General features: G+C 49.6%; 2 protein-coding genes across 12 annotated transcripts in view; one reads left to right on the top strand and one right to left on the bottom strand.

The window, feature by feature from the left end:
• Window positions 1-100: 100 nt before the first annotated feature.
• Pcsk7 (proprotein convertase subtilisin/kexin type 7) lies at window positions 101-22,366 on the bottom strand. Of its 3 annotated transcripts, none has more exons than XM_006989846.4 (17): window positions 22,185-22,366; window positions 20,569-20,690; window positions 19,519-19,995; window positions 18,781-18,915; window positions 18,053-18,218; window positions 16,144-16,234; window positions 14,605-14,659; window positions 13,991-14,129; window positions 13,119-13,219; window positions 10,578-10,745; window positions 10,026-10,133; window positions 9,488-9,590; window positions 3,621-3,777; window positions 2,870-2,964; window positions 1,992-2,085; window positions 1,615-1,732; window positions 101-1,348 (listed from the first exon to the last, which is right to left on the bottom strand). In XM_006989846.4, exons 3-17 carry the CDS (start codon window positions 19,981-19,983, stop codon window positions 983-985), a joined length of 2,361 nt encoding a protein of 786 aa, XP_006989908.1. In that variant the 5' UTR covers window positions 19,984-19,995; window positions 20,569-20,690; window positions 22,185-22,366; the 3' UTR covers window positions 101-982. The 3 variants fall into 3 exon arrangements, with proteins under 3 accessions (XP_006989908.1, XP_042136754.1, XP_015863595.1); XM_042280820.2 differs by having other exon boundaries at window positions 10,638-10,745; window positions 22,185-22,314; XM_016008109.3 differs by having other exon boundaries at window positions 19,519-19,686; window positions 22,185-22,314.
• A 5-nt stretch (window positions 22,367-22,371) lies between these two features.
• Window positions 22,372-26,427, top strand: part of Rnf214 (ring finger protein 214) — a 37,919-nt gene continuing 33,863 nt past the window's right edge. For 2 of the 9 annotated variants that reach the window (XM_076576187.1, XM_076576186.1), the window contains exons 1-2: window positions 22,738-22,872; window positions 24,352-24,465. In XM_076576187.1, coding sequence (XP_076432302.1) covers window positions 24,359-24,465 — 107 coding nt within the window. In that variant the 5' untranslated portion in view covers window positions 22,738-22,872; window positions 24,352-24,358. Of the gene's footprint in view, window positions 22,873-22,899; window positions 22,941-23,100; window positions 23,504-24,351; window positions 24,466-26,427 lie in introns of those variants that run through there. The other 7 variants (XM_076576185.1, XM_006989839.4, XM_076576182.1 and 4 more) reach the window with 6 other exon arrangements.

Below are 26,427 nucleotides of genomic sequence, written 5' to 3'. Positions count from 1 at the left end.
CCAGACGTTCGGAGGAAGTGGGCTGTGGGGAACAGGAGTGATCTGCCACCTGCAATAGCTTTGGGGAGGCAGAAGGGAGGAAAAGTGGGAAGTGGTGGAATTGTTTGGATTTTTATACTTCTGGTTTTTATTTTGGAAAAGCTGTGCAGAAAAAAATTCAACAAAATGTTGCTGTGAAAAGTAAAAATCAAATCTTAAGCATTAAAAAATTCAGATTAACAATCAGCTCAGAAGATGGGAAGGGGAGAAGGCCAAGAATGGAGGAAAAGTCAGGCAGACAGCTGGCCTTGGAAATGAAGGCCATTTCCCTGAGCACTTTGCAGAGGAAGACAGGGCGGTCACAGGCAGTGGCTCCCAAGCTGTCTTTGACATTAGTGTCTCAGCTCTCTGCAGTCCTACCAGACAACCTCCCCAGTGAGGCAGCAGGGGTGCTGCGAATCACATGCCTCCCAGTCTCCCGGGAGCTTCACCCTCAGCAGGAAGGGAGTGTGGAGGTGAAGGACAGGGCAGGTTTGAGGTTGGCTTCGGACCAGATGCACAGCAAAGGGTAATGGAGCAGCTGCTTTTGAGTTAGGCATGCCCAGGCTTTTGCCAGCCCCTCCTCTGGGCCCTCTGTACAATGACACTTCTGTTGAGAGTGTTCGTGGGTACACAGGCGTCTGCATAACTCACGAATGGGTGGAGGTCTTGGTGGCCTAGATCACTGACCAGCCTCAGAGGGGTGAGACCAAGGGCTGCCTGGTGTAGGTGCCAATCCCTTGTCCAAGGCTTATCAGCAAAGCTCAGCTAGAGGAACCTATGATCACCAGTCTTCTACCACTGCTCTTAAGATGGCCCTCGTCCTCCTGAGGGTACCAAGAATGCTTCAGAGGCCTTGGCTTCCAGATCAGGACCATTTTCTCTCCTGAGCATCCGTGATTGGAAGCCTCATCACCAGTTCGAGAAGGAGCCTGTTGCACATGGAGGACGCTGGGCCCTGGGGTCAGCAGATCTGTCCATCCTTCACCTGTAGCAGGTCTGGGGGTTGGTGCTGAGGATGGTCCAGGAGACTCTTAGCGCTCCGGGACAGATTCCAGTCTCCTTCACTGAGTACCTCTGGGGCCAGGAAGCTAGAGGTGGTGGTGCAGCCCCCATTCTCTGACTCCACTCCACCCTGGTCCTTGCTGTTGCATAGAGGCATTGATTCTAGCTCTGTCCCCACCTCCCTGGAGTTCTGGCTCCGCTGGGGCCAGGAGCAATGTCCGCTCCTGCAACCTTGGGTGGAAGCCATGTTCCTCTGGCTCAAGTATACTTCTAGCATGTAATAAATGGTCCAGAAGACAGTGAAGCAGCCCACCAGCACCAGGGTCTAGGGAAAAGACAAACACAGACAGTGTTAGTGACAGGCTCTAGCCCAGAGCATGAGCCTGGGGAGTCTTTCCCTTCTGGGGACCACCTTCCCAACCCACCCATCGCCATCGCCTTCCTCACATACAGGGAGGGAGCTAATAGGCTAGGAGTGATGCTAGGGACCCATGTCCTCCAACGTCTCATTGCCAGTTCACAGGGAGTAACCCCAGGACCAAATCTCCCAGGATAGTCCTGCCAGCTACAGCTGCAGTCCTGGCTCTGTACCTTGAGGGTGTTAGGGGTAATGGTGTAACCATCCTCCTCAGGGATTTTCAGCCCAGGCGGGCAAGGCAGGGTGAAGTCATCACGCAGGTATTTCCCACTCATAGCGCTTTCTAACAGACTGCAGGGAAGAAAAGACAAGAACAGACTACTAACATGGCGCCTATACCATCTGCCCTCTGTCTTGCAGCTGAAGAGGGAGGGAAGCCCCAAAGCAGAGAGGGCAGAAGTACCCCGGGTTCCTAGTCCCTGACCCCTGACAGTGGCTGAAGCCCGAAGCACAGCTGGGGTTCAGAAGGTGGGGCTCCCTCGGTGGCACCTCCTGCCCACCCCATAAGAGCCATCTCCCTCGCTCTCCTGATGGGTGTAGCCAAACCTACCTTTGTCTGTCCTTGATGTCTACTGGACTCCACATGGAGCCATACAGGGTCAGCTGCCACTGCTGGAGGATGCCCACCTGGAGCGGCTCATCTCCTAGGGCAGTAAGTGGGTAGCCATGAGCTGTGGACTGTTGGCCAAGCAGAACGGCAGAGCCTGGCCCACCCAGCCACCCAAGGAGACTCAGACCACACAGTCTGCTATAGTTTGTGTCCCGCAGACCCCAAGGGTCCTGCGGAAGTACCTCATGGGGCATTCTAGGGACAGGACAGAAAGGTTGAAGGCATACGGGAAGCAGTGTTTTGCCTTTGCCTCCCATACTCTGGGGTTTCATTTGGGATTTTCCTTCAAAGGAAAACATGTCCTCCTGTCAAATTCAAGGTTTAAAAGCTGCCCATCAAGTGAATTCCTAACCTGACTGGAAGCTGGAAAGGCAGGTTCCATTCCCAGTCTCCACACTGACACTGCAGACAGTCAGTAGTCTTGCCATTGTGACCTTCACTGCTACCATGATCCTAATAAGTCACTTCAAGCCTAAGGACCTCAGCTTTTCTAAAAAGCAAAATGGTGAAAATTTGTCCTGCCCTTACCTGCCTATCAGGGCTGGCCGAAGGATGGTTATATGTGAAAGGGCTTGAAATGTGGTTTCAACAAGGAATATTTGTTGCTATCCTGAGGAAAAATGGATCAGTCACTTCTCCAAGGAATATAGAGGCAGTATAAATGAGCATTTAGGGACAATGCCTACTTTCAGGATAGGACATACTTCTTGGCATGTACCATCTTTACCAACAGCAACCCTACCTATTACCCATGGAACACTTCCTGTGGGGAGTGTGAGACTCAAGGGGACCAGGAAGTATAAGACAGAAGGGCTCACCTACATCCCTGATAGCCAGTCTGTAGATGCCTCTTGCTCTTTCCCCCCAGCACCGCACAGTGGAGAAGGTCCAGTCATTGAAGCCATTAGGATCCCTGGGAAAGAGCAAAGCAGAACACATGGATGGCCTGGCATGGACAGTGACCCTTATCCCAGGAACATGGAAGGAACTATAAGCATTTGGGAGGGTGTCATCCCACTCCTGGGATCTCGGGGTGTGAGGAACTTGTGTCCTTGTGTAGTTAAGGACAACATGGAAACCCACAGATCTAAGTTTCTTTCTCTTTTGGACAGGGCTTGCTATAAAGCCCTAGCTGTTCTTAAACTCTTTCCTTTTCCACCTTTAACTTGGAAAGTTATGGTGTGTGCTGTTCCTTTTCCCGCCTTGCTAGCCATTGGGCCCAGCATGCTGAATGAATGTCTACAAGTGAGCCATGCCTTCAGCTGTTGGCTTTTGAAACTGGGTTTTTCTAGACAGACCAGGCTCATGTCAAAGTCATCATCCTCCTGTCTTATCAACCTCCCCAGTGCTAGAACTCTAGCTACCATACTACTACACTTTGCTTTCCAAAGGATTAGGGGAATGCATGCAGAATATAATGCCAAGTATGTTATAAACACTTGAATAAAACATGCTCCATGGTTTCCAGCTGCTAAGGACAAGTGCAGTTTCTTAGGACAATGTTAGCATCCTCTTGAGAAAGCCCTTATTATGAAGAGAGGTCAGGAGGCTATGGGCAGGTGTACATACGAGTCCATGCTGCGGGGTGCGCCGATCAAAGACATCATGCCACTGGGACAAAAGAGTTTCAGTTCTAAGCTGCCACGTCGTGGGTGAGTGATGGAGACTGTCACTGCCACATGTTCCAGGGTCTTCAGCCCCGACATCTCCAGGTCCATCCTGCTGACTGTAGGAAGTCAGGCTTGGCAGCTGGGAAACCAGCCCATAAACACTTACGCCCTCATTTCATCCCAACATATACAAAGGTATACATGTACTGAATCCACATACAAACATCTCTGGCACAATGTAGACTACAAAATGGAATGCAATGCTGCAGTCAAGTTCCCGTCTGGCTTAGGGTCTAGCTAGGGAGACAATGAGGCCAAGATGATGTAAGAACCCCATCATTCCTTCATCCAAAACCCATCCACTATGCACCTCCCACATTTCAGGTACAGCACGAGATGTAGGAAATACAAAGAGAAGTGTGTATAGTTCCTACCTTTATCTGCAAATAGAAAATGATACATGATATACATAATTGATACGGGGCATATTAGATAGCAGTGAGATATGCTGAATAAAGAAATCACCTCAGACTAGCAGAGGACATTCTAGAAGGTGAAATGGCACTAAAAAGATAGAGGTAAACAAACAATTCTCATATATGGAAGACAATACAATAGTAATTAATTTATAAGCTACAAAACTGGATCTACTTCAAAGAGGTTACGCAGAATGACAAAGCTAATCTCACAAGGACTTATACTTCACAATTAGACTCGTCTGACTTTCTCTAAGTAGTACACCTGTAGAGACAGAGAACAATGTTGTTCTCAGATGTCAGGGTGGGAAAGGGGCAGCACAAAGGAGTCCTGGGACAGCACACTTCAGATCCTGACTGTGGCAGTGGTTACAAAAGTACACACATGAGCAATCACAGAGCTACACAGACAGACACACACACACAGACAGACAGACACGGTCAATCACAGAGCTACACAGACAGACAGACACACACACACAGATGCTGAATGCATGCAAAACTGGTAAAACTGATCATGTGCTATGGATTGTGCCAACATCAGGTTCTTGACCTTGATACTGAATTATAATTATATGACATTAACACTGGGAAAAGGTACATGAGATTTACTTGCTCATTATTTCGAAACTTTCTATAATTATTTCAACTAACAAACTGGGAGACTCAACTGGGGACTAGGAAATTAGACTGCAGTGAGATATAATTCTTCCTAAAGTATCCCTTCTCGAATTAATTTCCCAACACATAAGACAAAGAGTGACACCTTAATTTTACAGACAAGGAAGACAAAGAAGTACCGAGAAGTATGGGAAACAGAAGCTAAGATGAGAAAGGCTTTACTTTTTTTTTCCAGTTAGTTTCTGGCTGTCCTGGATCTCGCCCTGTAGACCAGGCTGGCCTCGAACTCAGAGATCCACCTGCCTCAGCCTCCGGAGTGCTGGGACTAAAGGCGTGCGCCACCATGCCCAGTGGAGTGCCATTTCTTGTTCATCACTAAGAAACTGATGTCTACACAAACCGTCTTCCCAAGGTCTTAACTTACTTTTCTCCACCCATGTCACCCAGCTACATCTAAGACCATGCCCCAGGCTGGTTAACTTCAGCATGGGTTAGTAACTGCCACTATGGGCTGCTTATTACATAAGCAGTATAAACTAGTCAACAGTATGTTAGAAAAGGAGATGAACAAAAGTAAAAACGAAAGCCCCCCGACTCCTGTAGGCACTGGTTACTACCCACCTTGCCTCTCTGGGCACGCAGGCACAAGTGTGCTTTCACAAATCTCATCTGTCCTACCGTGTCTGAAAACGGCCCTTCCATTCCTGTTTCCTGGCTCTCTAACATCTTACCGCTCTTCTCACCGACACTCCATTTACATCTCTAGTCCCCTTTGCTTTCCTGTCCTTTTCATACAGTCTTTGGCAAGAGTCAAATACCAGCCCAGTCATTCATCTCCTTGGCTGGATCTCTGGGCTTATATCCTATCTACTACAACAAACTTTGACCAAACATGCATAAGCCCTTTTTCCACTCTTCACTTCCCTCTGCCTACTAGTCAAAAGCATGGGCTCAGGGGCTGGAGAGATGGCTCAGTGGTTAAGAGTGCTGTTACTCTTCAAGAAGACCTGGATTTAATTCTCAGCACTCACAGGGCTGCTAACAACTGTTTAGAACTCCAATTCCAGGGGATTCAATGTGCTCCTCTGGCCTCTGAGAGCACCAGGCACACATGTGGTGCACAGATACACCAACAGGCAAAACACACATAAACTAAAACAAACAAACAAACAAACAAACAAACCACCAAACCAACCCCAGCTGTAGCAGCAGGACTCTAGAGCCACTCACTGGGCTCAGACCCCAGCTGTCACTTCCTAGCACAGAAAACTGAGTTCGCACTTGATCTATATACTCATGCTAGTGAGAGGACCTGGCCCTAGGGTCGCTAGTACATCTCAAGTGTACAGACCAGCACTTAGCAAGTATCAAGGCTACAGAAGTATTACATGTTATTACTCCTTTACCGTCAGACTTGAGAAAGCTGTCTATATCCTCTATTGTTTCTTCATTCCTTCCTAATCATTCTTTGCATTTTTCTATCAAAAAGCACAGCATGTATTTCCCGAATTTTCCTTTTGTGGTACTGAGATTTGGACCAAGGTCTGTTGTATGCTAAGTGCCCTACCAAAGCTTTATCCTAAACCCTCTTTATTGTTTGACTTTTATTTTAGTATTTTTAAAGATTTAGCCTGGTGGTATGCTGGGCATAGTGGCACTCACTTGCCTTTACTCCCAGCACTTGGGAGGCAGAGGCAGGTGGATCTCTGAGTCTGAGGCCAGCCTGGTCTATAGAGAGAGTTCCAGGACAGCCAGGATTACAGAGAAACTCTGTTCAAAACGAACAAAAAAACAAAAAACAAAACAAAACAAAAAAACCCAGAGATAAATACATTAAAAAAATAAAAATAAAAAAGATTTATTTATGTGTATGAGTATTTGCCTAGAGGTATATGCACCACAAGAAGGTTCAAAAGGAGGAACTCCAAACTCGTCTCTAGATGGATGGGACCAAAAAGGGAGTGTGTAGGGAATACAGCTCACTAGGAGAGTACTTCCCTCACACGAACAAGATCCTGGGTTTAATTGCTATCAGGTGTTGGAGGGCAAGGGAGAAGGAAGGGAAGAAGGGAGTCCACACAAACAGAGTCCTGGAAGGGTGGAGAACAGTACTTAGCATGTGGGCAGCAATCAGCTGGTACTGTCAGACTGCACACGAGGACAAAGGGCAGGTGAGTATCTCGGGAATCTTAGACAGACTCAGTGGAGAAGAAACTTCGGGCAAGGCTCACTCTCCTCCCGTCCCTGACAGGGATTTCAGAACCAGTGTGAGCTCCTTCCTCCTCTCTGACTATCAGTGGAAAGAAATGCCAGCCTGTTTTGCTCTTGAGTTGCTCAGCTCAACATGATAGTCTAGGCATACGAGGCTGCTTAAATTAAAAATTCTCTGCAACTAAATGCAATTAAAGTTCAGTTCCTTGCCTGGCATGGTGGTACATGCCTTTAATCCCAGCACCTGGGAGGCAGATATAAGTGGATCTCTATGAGTTCGAGGCCAGCCTGGTCTGCAGAGTGAGTTCCAGGACAGCCAGGACTGTTATACAGGGAAACCCTGACTGGAAAAAATTAAAAAAGAAAAAGAAAAAAAGTTCAGTTCCTTGGTCACACTAGCCACATTTGAAATGTTTGACAGACTCAACAGCCACATATATCTGGACATCTTCATTATGGCTAAAAGGCCTAATTAACAATGATCTCAACCCTTTAAGGTCATTTCACCTTTTCTGCTACTGTCTGGATGCTCAGCTCCTTTTGCCTGCCTCCTTTCCTCTTTTTTAAAAACAGGGTCTCCCTCTGTAGCCTGGCCGACCTGTAACTCACTATATAAACCAAGTAGAACTTGTGTGCTAGGATTACAGACAGGTGTCATCATGCTCAACTTCCCTCTACCTCTTAAAAAGTTTGCGTCCAGTCTCAGACCTCGAGTTAGCCTGATCTTGCTTGAAGACTATGGCTTGGCTCAAGGGAATAAGGTCTGTGCTATCTGTGGCTGTAAGGGTTATAAGGCATCGGGATCAGTTATGGCTGTCAGGGATGATGTGTTTGGACCATCTTGGATTGGAGGGGATGGGTGTCTAGACTATCGGGCTGAGTTGCTCAGTTCCGTACCACGTGAATTTCACTCCTTCGACTGACTACCAAGCCAGCCTTCAGGCTCACACCTCCTGTTCTATTTTGTTCTATCTGTTGAGGGCTGAATGTATTCAGGACAAGAAGTCTCTTTCCCTGGCTTCAGAAGCGGGCATGTCTATTATCACCTGGTAAAGGACTCCACTAGACAGACTCCTGGATCTTTACCTCCCTCTGCATCCTACCCTCCTTCTATCAGAACATCTACCCCTTCTAGAGTTCTAGTGACCAACAAGCAATTGCCAGCTGCCTTATGGCCTATGGAAGATGTCAGATTTAAGGGGAAACATTTCTTGGATAATGGGAAGCAAAGGATAACCAAGCTGGAGAGGTCTCTGCCCCTCCAAGTCCACTTGCTCATCTGACAGAAGTGACAGGGAACAGCCCTGGATGGAGTAAAGGTTAAAGGCCCACAATCCCCAAGACAGTGTGTGAGAGCCAGGGGCTTCCCAGAACTACATTCCTGGGGATGTTTCTGCCCTTCCTACGACAGTGTGATTTTTACAGGAAAACGTGTTCTCTAGGCCCTAGGTCTCCTTCCATGCACAGGGAAACTAGTGAGAGTGGGATATGCTTAGGGAGGAAAGCATTCAACCTCTCTATCGAAGCCTCCATGGAGAGAGGCTGCCCTATCCTCCCAAAGTCCATCCTTTGGTCATCCCTTCTCCTAGACACCATGCCTCTGGTTTGAACACCTTCAAGGGGCACAGAAAAATAAGGACAGAGTTCTGACATCAGTAAGAAGCACAACATTCCTCAATATTCACAAAAAGTAGCAAAATAACCCTGCTTGTCAAAATTTGGAAAAAGACTAAGGGTAGGAACAACTAGGGAATGTGCACACAGAGAGGCCGGGGATAGCTCAGGGACAGAGGATGTGCTTAGCATGTACGAGGCACTGGGTTCTAGCAAAGCACCAAAACAACAAAAACCGTGCAGGCAGAGGGTCACTGGGCCAAAGGCCCGGCTCTAGCTTCCCGATTCTCTCGGAAGGGTTTCCGCCTCTATGTTCAACATACAACCTCATCCACGCCTGACTTAGAAGATGCCCTTCACTCCTTCACAGACCTTATAATGGGAAGCCGTGGAGGTAAGAGCAGGGGATGGCAGGCAACCCAAGCCCAGGGGACCTATAGTTATGCCTCTCTCCCACCCCTAGGAGATAGTATCTGGCTTTCTCTGGAGGAGCTCCAGAACCAGAGTCTCGCATTCTTCCCCTTCATGCTGAGGCCACCCGGCTGGATAGGGCTGTTTGGCAAGATCTTAGCCTGAAAGTCAAGGAAGTTCTCTCAGCTCCTGCTGAGGCTCCCAGAGCCCCACTCCCACTCTACTCACTGCCTTCCTAGCCCATTGCTCACAGCTCCTCCGTACTATTAGGAACTCAGGAGAAAGGTCTTGTTAAGCAGCCAGGGGGCCAGCCAACTCAGAAGCAGCAACATGCCCTAAAATGGTCAAAGAAAACTCCACAGGTTTGGCTGCAGCTCAGCTCCTGAAGGAAGGGGGAGAACTGGGCAGGGAGGATGAGTTTAGCCTAGCTTCCCCATCCCCCGCCTCAAGCCCTGGACCTAAGATTAACTAACCCCTTGTGCTGAAGGCTTACCATTCCATAGCACCTCCAGAGAGTGGGGGGACCGAGGGACAGCCTTATTTTCTTTCAGCACAGGGCTGACATAGGAGGCTAAGTAAGGGACAGACGTCCAGATCTGTTCAAGGAAAGTAAGGGACAGTATTAACAAACAAAGCTTCTTGTAATCACACACACACACACACACACACACACACACACACACACACACACACACACACCTCAGTAAGATCTTTAAGGCCTAACTCTCTGGCTTTCCTGTCATCCCACCCTTTTACCCGAGGTTCCTTCTGAGCCCCAAACGCTCCTGAGACCATCAAGTTAAGGAATCAGGAGAAATGGCCATGTCCAGAATGGAAGGAGAGAACCAGAACCACTGACAGCCCAGACACCATTCAAGCTCTCCTACTCTACTAACAGCTTGGGAACTTCTGTTTTTCACTGATAAGATGACTATCAGCCAGGGTGAGGGCTAAAGCAGTCAAGTGCCAGGCAATGTGGAGGCATCAGGTAGCCTTCCCTCAGTCTCTATGCAGGCTAACACCTCGTTCACCTTGGCTGCATTGACGAGTCTCCAAGCGTTGAGCAGGCCAAAACCATGCTGGTGGCTGTGGCTGAAGCCAGCCTCATTGGTGAGCCAGTCTGCATGACGATCCTCATACTGAAAGAACAGAGGTCCTGGTGAATCTCTAGCCTTGCCTGACTCCCTTCTCTCCACTCACCTACCAACTGAGCCAGTCCAGACCTTCCCACTGATGTGACTAGAAATGGAGTCCCTCAAAAAAGCTGAGACAAAAGGTCAAAGCCCCATGATCTCACGACCTGAGTGGCTTGCTTCCTGAGAGGGAGCAAGAGAAGCAGCTCCCAAGTGAGACTGCCCTGTCAGAGATCATCTTAGATAAATGGCCTTAGCAGAAGAGGAATGAGTGAGCTCTGCTCTGTAACACTGATGGAGTCCTCACACCCATGCTCTACATATCCCACCATGAAAGTGTTTTACATATCCCATCCAATGCTGGAGACTTTTGGAGTCTGGAGTCTCCCGATAGTCCAACCCTGGAATGGGGTGGGGCTGGGCACTTGTTAGCTAGTTGCCAACTCTAACCTGGGTGGCTGTGAAGACAATGATGTGCTGGATGTCCCGCCATGTGAGGCAGGGCCGCACCTGCAGCATGAGGGCTATCATGCCAGCTGCCAGAGGAGCTGCAGCGGAGGTCCCTGTGTGGCCTTCCGTGCAGCCAGTGCCCTTCTGAAGGTCCCAGTCAGTGGTCACCTGCCAAGTGCAGTAAGGAGTGGGGAGGGTTAGACACTGGAGGAGGGGAAGGGCAGTCCTCCAAACAGGTGGCCCCGCCCTTTTGAGAGCTGTAACTTTCCCCACATACAGAGGGCCAGATAGGAGCCCCTTAATCCTCTGGTTTTTGGGATCTTTAGATGACGGAACTGGAGTGATTCTAGGGCAACAACCGTAGGAAGAGGAAATGATGGGGCATGAGAGAAGATGTGGGTACACATAAGTTTCCTGACTCTTGCTCCTCAAATTCTCTTTTATTTCTATCACTTCATTCCAAAATTCTCTATCCAACTATTCATAACCCAGCTAGCCAGAGACAAAAGTGGCCAGAGCTGCTACTGGGCCCTAGCTGGAGCTGGGGCAGACACTGGTGAGAGCATGTTCCCCAAGAAGGTTACTGCAGCCTTGCTTGAAGCCTGCTGCAGTTTCACTGTCTACATGGCTTCTCTGCCAACTGGTCTACCACAGGACAGGCTGCTTTCCTGCTCTGGTTGGTGTCTTGGTTGGGTTTCCGTGAGTCCCTCTTTCCTACTCATGTTTCTCAGATAAGACATGGAAGTCGGGAAAAGACAGTATCTGTTTGGTCTCAAGTTCTTTTCATGTCCCACCAATAAAAGCACATCAAATGTTTAGCTGAGCAAGCCCTGTTTAAACCTGCTTCCACACAAAAAGCCAGTACAGGCTAGAACTTTTTTCTTTCAGTCTTCTCTTCTGGGTCAGATACCAGGACGCCAACTTTCACCAAGAGCTGCCTCTCTCCATCGTATTCCCAGCCTGTTGGCAGCTGTTATAGCAGCTGCCAAAAGATGTAATTTTCACCCAGACACTGTGCACTTTCAAAGGAAAGGGAAGAACATGCCAAATTGTAGTCTCAACGAGAAAGGAAGTCTGGTTGGTGCCAGGGAGCAGATTGATTTTTTCCTGTTAAGGAAACAGCCTCACAGTGATAGTCTAGAGTACAGATGTGAAGTCTGTGAACTTGCCCATAATGGCAAGAACATCACAGAGCACTAGGAAAATCTAGGGAAGCTCCCTGGGCAACAAGCCAGATGGTGGGAAGTCTATTCCCCTGGCCCTTACCCTCAGAGGCAGAGCTCCATCCAGATGCCTGGTCACATAAACAGGAGGTTGCCAAAGCAAGGGCATTCCAAAGATGGGAACTTGGCTGAACACACTCACTTTTCAAATGTGGACAAATTATAGTTCAGATGGAAGGTGGGGGTGAGGGTGAGAAGCTGAGCTGAGTTGGGAGGGCAAAGCTAGGCTACGCTGAATAACAATGAAGATTCTGCTACAGTGCCTTCTTAGGTCCCTTGCAGGGGGCAAGACTGGGTGGGTCCCAGAGCTCTGCCAGGTGCTAAAGAGCAGAACAAGTTCCTGTTCTTCCTAACACAGGCTTCCTGTAAGCTTCTTACTTTTCACTTTAGGCTGCTCCCTTCTCTGTTCTCCCTGGAGTGGGGATCAACTGGCCCACAGCCTTGGAACATTGTGTTGACCAGAAGTCATTTCCTGGCATAACCCTGTGTGAAGATGAAGCTGCTTAATTCCCAATGGCCCCAGAGACCTCCCAACTGGCCACTGGCTGACAGCATCTGGCTCCTGCCCAACTCTGGCCTGGAGTCTTCTGTTCTTACTTGACACTGTTAGTGGCAACAGCGACATCCAGGGTGCTCTAGGACTGTGATCCAGAGGCCTGATTTATGTGGCTGGGTTGGAGCCCAGCAGAGGTCCCTGAGTCCTTCAAGGACTATGTGGGCTAGAGAAGCTCCATTCCCCTGTTGCATTCTCAGGCTTTGGCTTTAATCAGAGCTGTAGAGAAGGATGGGGTCACACTGACACAGGCCAGTTCCAACTTCCTATCCTGTGCAACCTTACGATAAGTACTGCCTTTATTCTTAAGTTGGACATGGCAGTCAGTATTTATAAAAGGATTGAACAGCACTGTGGTGATGACCTCAGCCCACAAAAAGTAGTAAAAGCCCGAATTCTACCTCAAGGATCCCATTACCAAGTTAAAAAGTTTAAGATCAAAACCACTAATGCAAGAAGATCAGGAATTCAAGGTCATCCTCAGCTACATAGTGAATTCAAGGCCAACCTAGGTTATATGAGACCCTATTTCAAAGAACAGGATGGAAAAAAATGTTTTACCAGGTGTACTGTGTCATACCTGTAATCTCAACACATGGGAGGCCATGGCAGGAAAATGGATTGTAAATTCAAGACCAATTTGAACCTTATTATGAGTTCGGAGCCAGCCTCAGCTACAGAGTGAGCCCTTGTCTTGAACCACCCCCCCCCCACCTCATAGATGCCGCAAGGAAACCTTGTAAGAAGGGCCCCCAAAGCACTCACAATGCTCCGAAGCATCTTGTCTCCACCACTGAAGGTAACTGCCAGCATGGAGGCACATTCCTCTGCATAAAAAGGCATCCGCCCCTCTTCGTCCACAGCACCTGGCACAAAGAAATGAGATGGGAGCTCACCTAAGGAGTGGATCCTGTGGCTAGCACCTGCTTCTTGAGTTGCCTTCATCATGAGGGGACGGGTTTGTCTTGAGCTGAAAGAACAATAGTCCTTTTCTGCATGTGGGCAGGTAGCCTCCAATGGCAGGGGAATTCTTATGCTGTACCACTCTTCCCATAGGCTTCAGGCAAAATCAATGGCCTTCCATCTCTGTACTTAGTCACTTGTTTTCAATATTCACTCACATCTACTGTGAGTCACACATATTAGGCATTAGAGCCATATGGAAAAGGCCACATCCTGGAAGGGGTAGGAAGGAGGCAGTATGCAGTGGTAGAGGGGTGGGGACACTCCCTTGTGACCTAGAGACTCACTACTAGGCTGATGCCAAAGAGCCTACTGTTAGGTAGGAAGTCAAATAAGCAAATAATAATAAAAATGGAATGACAAACTCTATGACTAGGAGCGCAGGCCAAGAGACCTTCATTCAGGTGAAAGGGCAGGCAGAGCCAGCTTCAAGCCAGTGGCCATGGAAAGAGACCAGAGGGGAGGTCAAACCCATCACAATGGTAGTGGAGACAGGTGGGTGATTTCTGGGGAATGGTTGAACATGTCCCAGAGAAGCTCTGAGAGCCTGCAGGAGCTGGGCTAGCTCTCCCTGATCTCCAAGAAAAGATCATGGTTACACATTTAGATAAAGAGTGAAGTGAGATGCAAAACCACCCACTGGCTCCATTCCCACGACGTCTCTAGACCACTACCTATTGTGACAGTGTAGATGGAGTTGGCATAGCCATCATAGTTGCAGTTGTCATTGTGCTGGCCCCCGTTACCACTGGCAACCACAAAGATACTCCCAAAGCCCTGGCGACCAGCCATCACTCCATGTTGTAAGGCGGCCTGAAGAACAAAAATGTCAGGCTATTAGTCAAAGAACCGTACCTATTGGACCTATCACTCTTCTCCTCCCACTTCTGGGAAGAAAAGAAAAATGGAAAGGGCACTGGGCAAGGGAGAAGGAGATTTAGGCACAGACATAAGGTGGGAGAAAGCTACAAGTTAAACAGTGTTTGACAGATATTCAGATAGATTCTGCTTATCAGATGACAGAGCAGGGTGAGGAACAGAAACCCAGAATGAGATCCAAGAGAAACAAGCTGGTTCCATTCCTTTCTCTGAGAATCAGTGTTCCACATGCCCCATCCTGAGCAAGGCACACACTCTTTCTTGAAAGGATGGACGGCATGGCTATGCTAACTGGTGTGATGTGGGCATATAATGAGTGTGGGCTGCTGGGAAGAGGTTTGACTGGTGCTTCTTCTAGAATTAAATGAAGGAGATGTCAAGTTTCCCAGACTTCAAGCATCTTAGTTACCTTTCCAAGCTGGTGAGGACCATCCACTGTCTTCCCATCATCATCTGGACCCCAGCTGTTGAAATAGGCAAAGGGGCCGGGAGGTGGTGGCGCATGCCTTTAATCCCAGCACTCAGGAGGCAGAGGCAGGCGGATCTTTGTGAGTTTGAGGCCAGCCTGGGCTACCAAGTGAGTTCCAGGAAAGGTGCAAAGCTACACAGAGAAACCCTGTCTCGAAAAACCAAACCAAAAAAAAAAAAAAAAGAAAGAAATAGGCAAAGGGAAGAGTGGAACTAAGCTGGGGCTACCCAGCTAGGGTCTCCCTTTTCATCAAGCCACTCTTCTGCCTGCAGCTTTCACTCTTCTCCCAAAGGTCCATTTTCTTCCAAAGTGAAAAATAAAAGTGTATGCTAAGGTTCTTCTTTTATTTGGAATGTCCCCAACTTAGGATGACTTCATACTGTTTACCCTTCCTCAGGTCCCAGGAATCAGGATACACAGTGGAATAGGGATACACAGTGTCACTGCTGGGATCTACAGATCTACTACTAGGCTAGATGAGAGATACTCAGATTGCATACATTTTAAAATATTTTTATTAATTAAATTTTATTTTATGTGTGTGAGTGTTTTGCCTGAATGTACAAGCACAACATGTATAGAGTGCCCGAGGCCAGGTGTCAGATACCTTCAAGCTGGAGTGACAGAGGGTTGTGAGCCACCATGTGGATGTTGGGAACCAAAACCAGGTCCTCGGCAAGAGCATCAAGTGCTCTTAGCCACCAAGCCATCTCTCCAGCTCCAAGTTCCCCCCCCCCCCCCCCCCGTTGGTTGTTGTTGAGACAGGGTCTTTCTATATAGTCCTGGCTGTCCTAGAACTCATGTAGAACAGACTGGCTCAAATTCAGAGATCCACCTGCCTCTGCTTCCTGAGTGAGGAATTAAAGGTGTGTACTACTATGCCTGGCAAGTTCTTGGTTCTTGAGTTGAGTAGGCCTATGAGATGCTTCAGCAGTAAAGGCTTGCTGGGCAAGCCTAGTGGCTGAGCTGGATCCCTGGAGCCATATAAAAGTAGAAGGAGAAAACTGTCTACACAAAGTAGTCCTCCGACCATGGCACAGGCATGCAACACCTCCCCACTAAAAATAAACTAAACTTTAAAAGAATTTAAGAAAGGCACTAGTCAGGGAAGAACAGGCTCTATCAATACGAATGGGGGCCACCCACCCTAAATTCCTCTTATCCGGCCACCTGACCCACAGTCCTAAGCTTCCAGTGCAGTTGTGAAGGGTGGCACTGAGATTCAGCCCACTCTCTTCCAAGAGCCTTGTCAGTTTAGACAACACAGGCATGCTGGGGCACTCTTTGTGTTGCAGGCCGACTACTAGAGTGGCAGGGGTTGAAGACTGAGCACCCAGGGGCTGGGGAATCTAGGTAAATGAGGAGGTAAACAGTTTTATCAGCTGAGTAGGCCGGAGGCAGCCTGTTTTGCTATGCTTTTGTGGAAGACAGGTCCCAGACACTCCAGGCTCTCACCCTCTCACCTGCAGCTCTCCTTACCTGCAGCTGTAGATGTCATTGATCTGATAGTGCTTGTTGAATGCCACAGCCTCCATACTGTCTGTGAGTGGTCCATCCAGCACCCGGATACCTAGGCATTGAAGGTACACCAGCTCCTCACTGATGCTTGTCCCACAAGAAACTAGAAATAGTGCACATTCTCCAAGGGGGGTGCCAGGTGGCAGGGAGGTATGTGTGGAAAACTTACTTTTTCCTCTATGTTCTTTTGTACTTTTGTGTACAACATATACATATATATGTATACAACATATACAACACACAGGAGTGTGAACACATTAGTGTGCATATGTACATAAATGTGTGTGTGGAGGCAAAAGGGTCTATCTAGGTATCATTCTCAGAACCCTTGCTGTTTTTGACACAGGGTCTCTCACTGGGACCCAGAGCTTGCCAATTAAGTTAGGCTGGCCGGCCAGTGAGCCCTGGGAATTCATCTCTCTCTGTCTTCCCAGTGCTGGAATTACAAAAGCACCCGATCGTCTCCAGCTTTTTACCCAGGTCCAGGGATTGAACTCAAGTGCTCATGCTTGCATGACAAGCACTTTATAGAGCTGCACACCAACCCCTCTTTTGTAGTTTGGATTCTTACATGAGATATATATATATATTTCAAAAATGTTTTTTGTTTTTTTTTTTTAAAGACAGGATATCAGAAAGCACAGGTTTGCCTTAAACTTACTACACAGCAGAGGATGAACCCCTAAACCTCCCGCCTCTACTTCCCACATTCTGGGATTTTGAACAGGCAGGTATATAGCACCATGCCTAGCTTTCAAAAGTGTCTTTTACGATCATGCTTGAACTCAGATCTAATGCTCCTGAGAGGTGGGAAGCCCTAGGCTAGAATGGAGGTCATCCAAGATTTCCCTTAGCTTGGCATTTCATATGAAACACCTATTGTCTCGACACAATACAGAAATTCAGTGAGTAGCACTCATTATCTTTGCTACCCCCAGGGATGCTCAAGTTCTCCCTCAAAAATGGAGTGGGCCACAGTGTGGTGACAAATTAAGGACAAATGGGAATACAGAAGGGGCTTGGACCCTGAAGGTTTCTAGCCTCTTCTGTAGTCTCATTTGCAGAGTGCTGAGGCCCCCTGCTGGAGAACATGAGGGTTACAGGCAGCCTTCCTTCTGGGGCTGTAAGTTCCCAGGCTTTCGTCAGGATTCAGGGGTAGTGCTCATCCTTTCCCCTTGATTCACAAGACTGAGAGATGAAAGGACACAGAACTACCTCGGCTGGAGACTAGGTTCTCTTGAGAGAATGGAGAGCAGGGGACTGGAGAAGTGGGACTGAGAGAGCCGCCTCCATAGATGAGTCATGGAAGGCGGCAAACTGATGAGAAGGCTCTTCATAGACTAGGAAAACACTAGCAGAGCATGGTCAAGTTGCAGGAGTTGTTACAGTGATGTGGGTCACTGTTGAGTTCAGCCATGATCAGAAACGGGAAGGAGACTTGAGCAGGTGCAGCTTGGGCCCTCCAGCCCACAACACAAGCATTTCCACATTTACCTGTTTTATACTGTAAAATAAATACTCTTGCTAAAAAGCCCATTTGAAATACCACACCCAGCTGGCAGTAGTGGCACATGCCTTTAATCCCAGCACTTGGGAGGCAGAGGCAGGTGGATCTTTTTGAGTTCGAGGTCAGCCTGGTCTACAAAGACAGTTCCAGGACAACTAGGACTACACAGAGAATCCATGTCTGGGCGGGGGAGCAGAATACCACAGCCATAAAAGTCAATGAATTAGTTAACTTGTTATGCTCTTATGCCTTATTCTAGGCTACAGACATTGACGGGAAAAAGAAATTTCAGAATGGAGAAGAGGGTAGAGGATGACCATTGTGTCCCAGGAGCTCCCCAAAGATAGAGGAAGCGTAAGTTACCTGCTATTCGGCTCCCATAGGCCACACCCACTGCACAGAAGCTGTTGTTGGGCACAGCTGCAATTTCTCCTGCACACCGGGTCCCATGGTGGTTACCATTCTCCGCATCAGGGTGGGGCATAGGATCTGGGTCATTAGAGTTGAGGTCATAGCTACCCTCTGGGCTCTGAAACATCGAGGGGTCAACAAGTGGTCACTTACTGGTTAGAATGGGTCAGTTACTATCAGGAACTGTCAGGGAGAACAAGGAACTGGGAGTTTCCACATCTAAGTCAGAGTTAGCAAGTCCATCACCTTGAGCAAATAAGGGTTATGAGATATGAGCCAAGGACACTGGGGAAAAAGTGAGAGGGCCAAGGCTTGCCAGTATAGGACTGTGCCCACTGCTGGGGAGAAACCCGTGATAAAAGAGATTCCAGATTCTCTAAAGACACACCTTAGCCAGAAGTTTTCAGAACCTCTGAAGAGAAAGCAGGTGCCTATAAGGCCACTCCCTGCTCCCCAGGGAAGAAGCAGCAACAACAGGAAGCAGGAAGCATTGCCTGGAAAGTCACCTTCTGGCCTTAACTGCCAGTGTGGAAAGCTGACTGAGAAAGGAGAGGGAACAACACTACCCCCTCCCAGGCTGTTTGGCTTGGCTCAACCCCTTCTAGGGAAGGCAACAAAAGGGAGGCAACACCAAAGAGAAGGAGCAACGTGGCAGCAAGGGGTCATTCCAGGCCACTCACATAGTTGGGTGCAATGTCCTGGACGGTGTGCTCCACTCCATCGTCCACCACCACCACTGTCACCCCTCGCCCAGTTACATTTCGCTCCCACACACCTGTCACATTGATGTCTCTGCCTGGGCTCCGTCGATTGTTCTGTAGGAGAGACAGAGAGACCCAGGGACACACAGCTCGGCCAAGAGGTACAACGTAAAGCTAGCCCTTCCTTTGGCTTCTACCGAAGAGCCAAACAGAGGCTATAGACCAAGAGGTTAGTGGGGAACAGAGCCTGGAATGGACAGTAGAGTCCTTCCCCTCCATTCCTTGGTCTCCAAGAAGGTTTTTGCCATCATTTGTGGGTGACTCGGGGTGAAATGGCTGCTAGGGCTAAGTGGTAATTAGTACACAATAAGGTTAGCAGCTAGCGTATACCTAACAGGGTCTACCATGTGTAAAACACCTTTTCTAAGTGTTTCACATCTACTCATTTTAACGGTAACTCTCTGAGTATACTTTATAGGGTGCACGGAGAGGTGAGGCAGCCCGGCCAAAGGCAAGCGAGCGCTGGAAAGTAGAGGCTAAAATAGAAGCCCAGGTCCAGGGCCACAGAGAGCGCATACACCCTCAGCACCGCACTGCTCTGCACAGCGGACAGGGAGGGTGTGGACTAAGAGCAAAGTTGACTCCCAGCCCACAGACACGGCCCCGCCCTCAGTCAAAGCACTCTAGAGCAGCCCCCGTCTACCTGACTGCACTTACCAGGTGCCACTGCTGCGGATACTTGGGATCATTGAAGTGGATGCTGCGCTTGGCCCGCTTCAGCAGCCTCTGCTCTGAATGCCAGCGCACAGCTGCGTGCCTGGCTAACACAGCCTCTGCCTGCTGTCGCATGGCCTCCACCTCCATGGCTTGCCTGTGCCCAGCGGGCTGGACAAAGAGGTAGTGCCCCTGAAGCTCTCCAATGCGCCCAGCATTCACCAGGCCTGCTGCCCGGGCCACGGCGTCTGCCTGCTGTGTCAGACTCTCTTCCTTCCTCTCTCCTAGGTTGTCCAGATGCACGGCCCAGCTTAGCCCCCCTGCACCCAAGGGGTCAAGCCCACCTGCCTCTGACAGGCCCATGACCCAGGGAACCATAAAGAAGAGCCCGGCTAATTCCAGCCAGAGGCAGATGGGCAGGCCCAGGGGGGCATCCAAGTGTAGGACTTTCTGCCTCCCTTTCGGCATCAGAACAGCAGGCTGCAGACAAAGGGAAAGGACATCAGCAAAGAAAGAGGCAGAAACTGCAGGAATCTCAGGAGTGACTGTGGTCTGTCAGTGTGTTCCCCTTGGAAAGCCCAACCTACTTCCTTCAAGTGATTAGTCATTTGATATTCATAGTCTCTCCCTCCCCCACCAACTACATTTGCCTCTAATTAAGATGTTAACCCCAAGCTGGAGTATGAGCCAGGGCTAACCCCAGTGGATGACCTCCCATGGCACAACGGACCATCCCTGCTAGCCTGGCATCACCCAGGTGCTCATGGGCTTCAGGCTGTTCACTCGGGGTATTCAAAGTACACATCACTCCCGGGACTGACAGCATCAGGAGCTCACCTCCCTCTTTTTGACAGGACCTCACCACGTAGCTCTGGCTGTCCTGAAACTCACCATGTAGACCGGACTGGCCTCAAACTCAGAGAGATCTGCCTGCCTCTGCCTACTACAGGTGTGTGCCACCACACCCAGCTCCACCTCCCTCTAATTATTTAGAGACCACATAATCTTTTCCCCAGCTGACTTCTGACTCCCACCATGGGGCCCCATTCCTACCTGGGCTCTCTGCGAAGTTTAGGTCTTGGTCTGGGTAACCACGTCACATTCATTTTGTGAAACTGGAGGAAAGATGTCACCTTCACTGTGAGCAGTATTGACTGGGAGCACAAGCTGCAGACCTGTGGGCCCCAAGATCAGGGGAAAAAGGTGTCTCACCAAAGTCAGCAAAGCAGGAGCTATGGTGAAGGCCAGGACTGACAGGTGACCTAATGTGAAGTATCCTTTCCAGGGGTCTGAGTCACGGACTGGAAGGGCCCCGTCACAAGGCCACATCAGTACAAAGCCCCGCTACCCCACTTCTTGACCTAGCACGTCATTCTCTTCTCAGTTGCTTCTCTAAAAGCTTAGCAGGACTTAAACACTAGCATCCTGTTACCAGGAAACTGGCAGTCCGGCCCCCAGCAGCCCAGGTGGGGAAGGAGGGCGAGAGCGGAGAACAGAACTTAACAGGCAGAAATGCACGCGTGGAAATGACCGGCAAGAAGGACTGGAGAGCTGTCCCTGTCTCTCCGGGGTGGCTTTTCAGTGAGCGCACATGCTCCACCATGATTTCAACCACTCAGAGGAGAACGGCCAAAGCAGAACGAGTGAGCAACTGTGGGTTTAAGGAACAAGGCCCGTGTGGGCGCCTGAGCTCCCTGAGAAGCCACTGCTGCTACTGAGCCCATCCTGGAGCAGTCTTAGTACCCAGACACACACTAGATGGGGCCAACTTAAAACATTCTAGAAAAGGTCTTCTGTCCTACCAAAGACTCCTTGGAAAGGGAGAGAAATTATGTCACCAAGCACTCCTCTTCCCAAATTTTCCATTAATGGAGCTTATTCCTCTCCCTTGATTTTCTGTATTTTTTTTTTTTTTTTGTGTGTGTGTGTGTGTTTAAACAGGGTTTCTTTATATAAACATCTGAGAACCCATGATCCTCTTGCTTCTATCTCTTTACTGCTGTGGTTACATGTGTGGGACATTATGCCCTTAAGTTCTCGGGCATCCTCCCTCTTACATTCCTCCCTGCCCCTGAGTTGCTTCGATTCTCCTAGGCTATCCAGGTGTCTTCTTCCCTAGTCTGCATGTAAGTAAATCCAGACTCTGGTTAGCTAGCACTCACTCATTCACCCAGGCAGGCTCCTACAGTCTATGTAGGTTCCCCTACAGATTTCTGGAAGAGAACCCGAGCTTTCCTGTCGCCCTGGGGCACACAGCAGCACTTATTCTCAAGGTTTCCGGGCAAGAAATCTTAAGTACTTTGCGAGAGCGGGCCCCCGTCCCCTCAACTGCTGGGCCTATCAAAACAGCATTTAGTTCTCAAGGGAGAAGGGCATCTCCCTGTTCAGCCGCTGTCCTTCAAGCTCAAAGGAACCAGGTCGAGCCCAGAACCTCAGTTTCACGGGTGGCCCCTCCCAGCGGCCTCGGTTGCTGTGCAATGCGCCCCCCTCTCTTTAAGACCTATGCCGTCCGGAACCGAAGACCCGGAGGCCCCGTCCCGCTGGGGTCGCCCACGCCAGGTCCCAAGGTGCCCTGAGCGCAGCTCCTCCTCGGCAATGTGCCGAGCGCTCCAGCCCAGGACCACCCCGATTTCCGAGGTCCAGCCCGCTACACCTACTCCCCAACTCACCTACAGCCGCCGCCGCCGCCTCCTCCTCCTCCTCCTCCTCCTCCTCCGCCGCCGCCTCCCTGCGGAAACTCGCGGCTTCCCGGGAGCCGGAGGAGCCACTGACAGCAACATCACTTCCGCCCGGCGCCGCAGCCAATCAGCGCCTGGGCCTGCGACCTGTCGCCCCGCAGCGCGCCGAGCACCGGGCGCTCGCTCGGGCCGACGCCCGCCGACGGCTTCCGCCACGGGCTCGTGCGGGCCGGGCGGGCTTCGGCGCCGGGTGCCCTCCAGTCGGCCGCCACAGGGCCCCTCCGCCAGAGGGCCCTCGTCCTTCATGGCGTCCTCCGAAAGGACCATGTTGGCCCCGACCTCTAAACACCCCTCGGGGCTCTTCTCCCTCGGGCGGCCATGGCCTTGACTCGTCCCCGTCACCTCCTCAGAGCGGCGTCCGCCTCCACCGGGTTCCCTCAGGCTCCGCGGGGTCTCCGGGGTCTCCCGCCGCGGCCCCGTTGCCCGGGCGCTGCCCGTGGCTGCCGCCAGAGGGCGCCGTCGGCGGCGGCGCGCACTCCGCAGGGGCCGCTCCTCTCGCCGCCCCGGCCTCGCCCCCGGCGCTCGCGCCGCCGGAAGTGGGAGGTGCCGCGCGCACGGGCCGGCGCTCGACCCCTCCCCCAGGCTCGGCCGCCCCCTCCCCCCCTCTCCGCCCGCTCAGGTGCGTCCCTTCCCTCCCCCCCCCCCCTTCCGCCACCGCCTTTGCTCCCCGGGGGCGCGGCGCGGGAGGTGTGTGCGCGGGGCGGCGCGCGGGCCGGGGCGGCGGGCCGAGGGGGCGCGGCGGGGGGCGGGGAGGGGGCGGCGGGGACAGGGGCGGGAGCCCGGCCTGGGAGTGGGACGGCGCGGTGGGGTGGGGGGGAGCTGGGGGCTGGCGGCCGGTGAGCACCGAGGGGCAGGGGCGGAGGTGCGGCTGGCCGGTGCTAGCGGCCGTCTCCTGGGACGAGTGGCGGCGACCACCCGGCGCTGCTTCCCCCCATTGTCCCCTTCTGCGTCGCCGCCTGGCTGGTGACCGCCACCGGCTTGCAGGGTTCCCCTGGGTATCCTGGACTCTCCGGCCAGATGTGCGACCCCCCACCCTCTCTCGCTTTGGGCTTTAGCCGCGGAGTTTCACGGATGACCCTTGCCTTAAGGTTTTCCTTTACCGAGCACCGGTGACCCAGACCTTGTTCCCTGTTGGAGGCAGAATGTTTGCATCCGAGACAGCAATGGCGTTTCAGGGCCCATTTTCCCCCAGGAGCTTTTTATTATGAGAGGAAACTGAGGCACTGGGCTGTGACTGTTGATTCAGCCTGGTATTTGCTCTTATGCTCTCTCCTGGGTTCAGAGGTATTCCTGTGGTACTGTCAAAATAAAAACGGGAATGTGAACTAATCCTACCTTTACCACCTAGTTTTTCTTCTCACAGTAGAAGGCCGAGTTTATTCTGCAGCAAAAAGGGCGCTCTTAAATATAAAAATAAAAAGGCGTCTTCCCGGGTTCCCTTACTTGAGTTACCATGTTTTTCAGCATCTCCTTTTCCTCTGGAGTAACCAAGTAGCAACCTGTTTTGCCACAGTGGTAACTTGCTAATAATCTGTTCTTGGCAGATATCAGACTATTCCCATCTATAGGGAAGGGATACTGATGGGATAAAAAGACACCCCATGGAGATGGTCCAGTATGGTAGGACTTGTTCTTGGAAACAACTCCCAAAAAAATCCTTCTCTTAAATTAATAGAGAATGCCCTGACTGCAACAGCCAAAAAGTGATTTGTAAACATATTATTGATTCTGGGCCAAAAAGGTCATCTTTTATAAATGGTAATAGACAAGGCAGACCATTTGGAAAATTCGTATCATATTGTCATCTATTTTAAATGACAGTATTTCTGTCAAGAGAGAAAGTAAAAGCTTTGCATTGACTCCTAGATATTTATGTACCTATGACAGCTCCTGAGGGTTGGTGCTGGCTGGGACATATGGCACGAAGTGGGTTTTTTTTTTTTTTTTTTTATTGCCCTCCTGCAGAATACTCTTTCGTCGGTGTTTTTTTCAGAGCCTTAGTTCTTGGTGTTTGGAGGAACTGATACAGTGGGCATTTTGCAGAAGAAAGTCCTCAGCTTTGTAACTTGTATCTTGTTCTTTGTTTCTGAATGTCCAGAGTGCAGATGGCGGCCCCTGAGGTAGCTGGCCTTGGGGCCAGTGCCCCCAGTCCTTCGGAATCCTCTACTTTATGTGCTTCCAAGTCAGATGAAGCTCTCCCAGATGGCCTAAGGTAACGTGCAGTTCTTGGGGCTTATTTGGGTAAGGGGGCTTGGAACGGCTAGTCTTTCCTGCTTGGTGCTCTAATAACACTAATGCAGATTAAATTGTTTTCCCCTCCCCCACATTAATTTTTTGTAAAGTAGGGACTGCTTGGTCTTTGTATGGTATAGCAACTAGCACTTGGGCAGGCGTGCTGGGTTAGAACAGGTATCAACACATCATAAATGCATATATTTCTTTGACTTGTCCTATACAGACTATATGTTCGTCTAATCATTCTTGTGTATCATGGTTATTTTCTTTGTTCCTTTTTTTAGACAAGGTCTCACTTTGTAGCTCTGGCTGGCCTGGAATTCACTATGTAGACCAGTTTCACCTCAAACTCAGAGTAAATCCACTTGCCTCTGCTTCCTTAGTACTGGGATTAAAGGGATGCACAACTATGTGTGGTCATATTCATGTTTACAGAAGTTATCATTTATCCTGTATTATGCATGATGGGGATGAGGTGTGTGTATATTTGGAGGCCAGAGGACAGCTTTGTGGGGTTGGTTCTTATTATTCTATGGGTTCCAGGGAGCAAACTCAGGACACCAGGCTTTTGTGAAAAGCACCTTTACCTGCTGAGCCATTTTGTCAGCCCTCATACTCACTTATAAGACACTTGGTTATATCGAAGATATATACAGATATATATGTGCAAAATTTAAACATTAAACACAGATTATATGTGTTATCTATCCATCTTGATACCTTTGTTAATATATCTTACTACTTTAATGCTGAATGTATATATTATGCCTCTTATTAAAGTGTATTGTTCTTTTTCCCCCCCACCCAAATTTGTTTTTTATTACATTAAGGTTTTTTGGGGGGGCATATGGGGGGATCTCACTCTGTAGCTCTCTGGCTGATCTGGAGCTGGCTGTGTAGGCCAGGCTGACCTTGAACTCAGAGTTCATCTGATTCTATCTCCCAGGTATTTAAATTTAGTGTTTATGTGTGACAGACATGCCATAGTTTCCCTGTGAAGATCAGGAAAATCTGGCAGAATTGGTGCTCTTCTTTCGCTGTGTGGGTCCAGGGGAATCCAAGTCAGGTTAGGCTTGGTAGGATGATGTCTTCACACACCGAGCCATTTCACTGGCCTCAAAACTCTTGGTTGTTTGGTTTTTGAGGCAGGGTCTCCTATAGCTCAGGCTGACCTCAAACTCACTGTGTAGCCAAGTCTCATCTTCTTGTCTTTACCTCCCAATTGTGTGGGCCAGCACACTCAGCCCTGTGCTCCAGAGTCTTGCAAGCCAGAGTTGTGATTACCTAACCTTGTCTCCTGAGAATGCCTAATACACTGTTGTGTGCAATATTGAACTAAACTGACTAGAGAAGCTGGGGCCTAATGCAGTAGGTGACACTGTGTGTACATTAACACATTCAACCCTCGAACAAGTCCCAGAAGGCAGGCGTTAATATTCCTATAACAGGCGAGGAGAGGTTAGTGACTTGCCAAAGGTGCAAAACTCTGCGAGAGTCAGGATTTGAACTCATGAACTCCGAGTTAAGAGTACTTATTAAATATCTGTTCTTGAAAGAGATATTTGAACCAATAGGATGGCACATACCTGTAGTAAGAGATGCTTGTTAATGAATGAGTAATAGGGGAATGTTATATTAGCCCACAATAAAATTGGATCTTTCTGCTTGTATTAATTTTCTAAATAAAAGCAGCCATGTCTTACTACTAGTAGTAATAGCAGCCAAAGGTTATTGAGTGATCTCTGTTAGGTGGACAATACTATTTCTATTTTAGAAATGAGGTAACTTGTCTAGAGGCAAACAGCTAGGAAACTGTAGAGTTTGGATTTATATCCAGGTGCTGTATCTGCCCAGGTTTATAATTAAGTTCCCTGCTCCTATTCCACAGTTGGCTGTCAAGAATCACTGAGTATTTGCTGGGGCAGGGAAAGGCATTTTC

This window comes from Peromyscus maniculatus, chromosome 7, assembly GCF_049852395.1.
Source record: "Peromyscus maniculatus bairdii isolate BWxNUB_F1_BW_parent chromosome 7, HU_Pman_BW_mat_3.1, whole genome shotgun sequence".
NCBI classification, from domain to species: domain Eukaryota; kingdom Metazoa; phylum Chordata; class Mammalia; order Rodentia; family Cricetidae; genus Peromyscus; species Peromyscus maniculatus.
Note: the sequence above shows the minus strand (reverse complement) of the source record. Positions and strands in the feature narration are given on the sequence as shown.

What these genes read in the sequence shown, in the direction of transcription:
- Pcsk7 (XM_006989846.4), bottom strand. Translation starts at nt 19,983, where the DNA reads ATGCCGAAAGGGAGGCAGAAAGTCCTACACTTGGATGCCCCCCTGGGC. An exon ending in CATCTACACTGTCACAATAG is followed by an intron (nt 13,220 to 13,990) that starts GTAGTGGTCTAG and finishes TCTTTGTGCCAG; the next exon opens with GTGCTGTGGACGAAGAGGGG. An exon ending in GCACCCCGCAGCATGGACTC is followed by an intron (nt 2,965 to 3,620) that starts GTATGTACACCT and finishes GCTCTTTCCCAG; the next exon opens with GGATCCTAATGGCTTCAATG.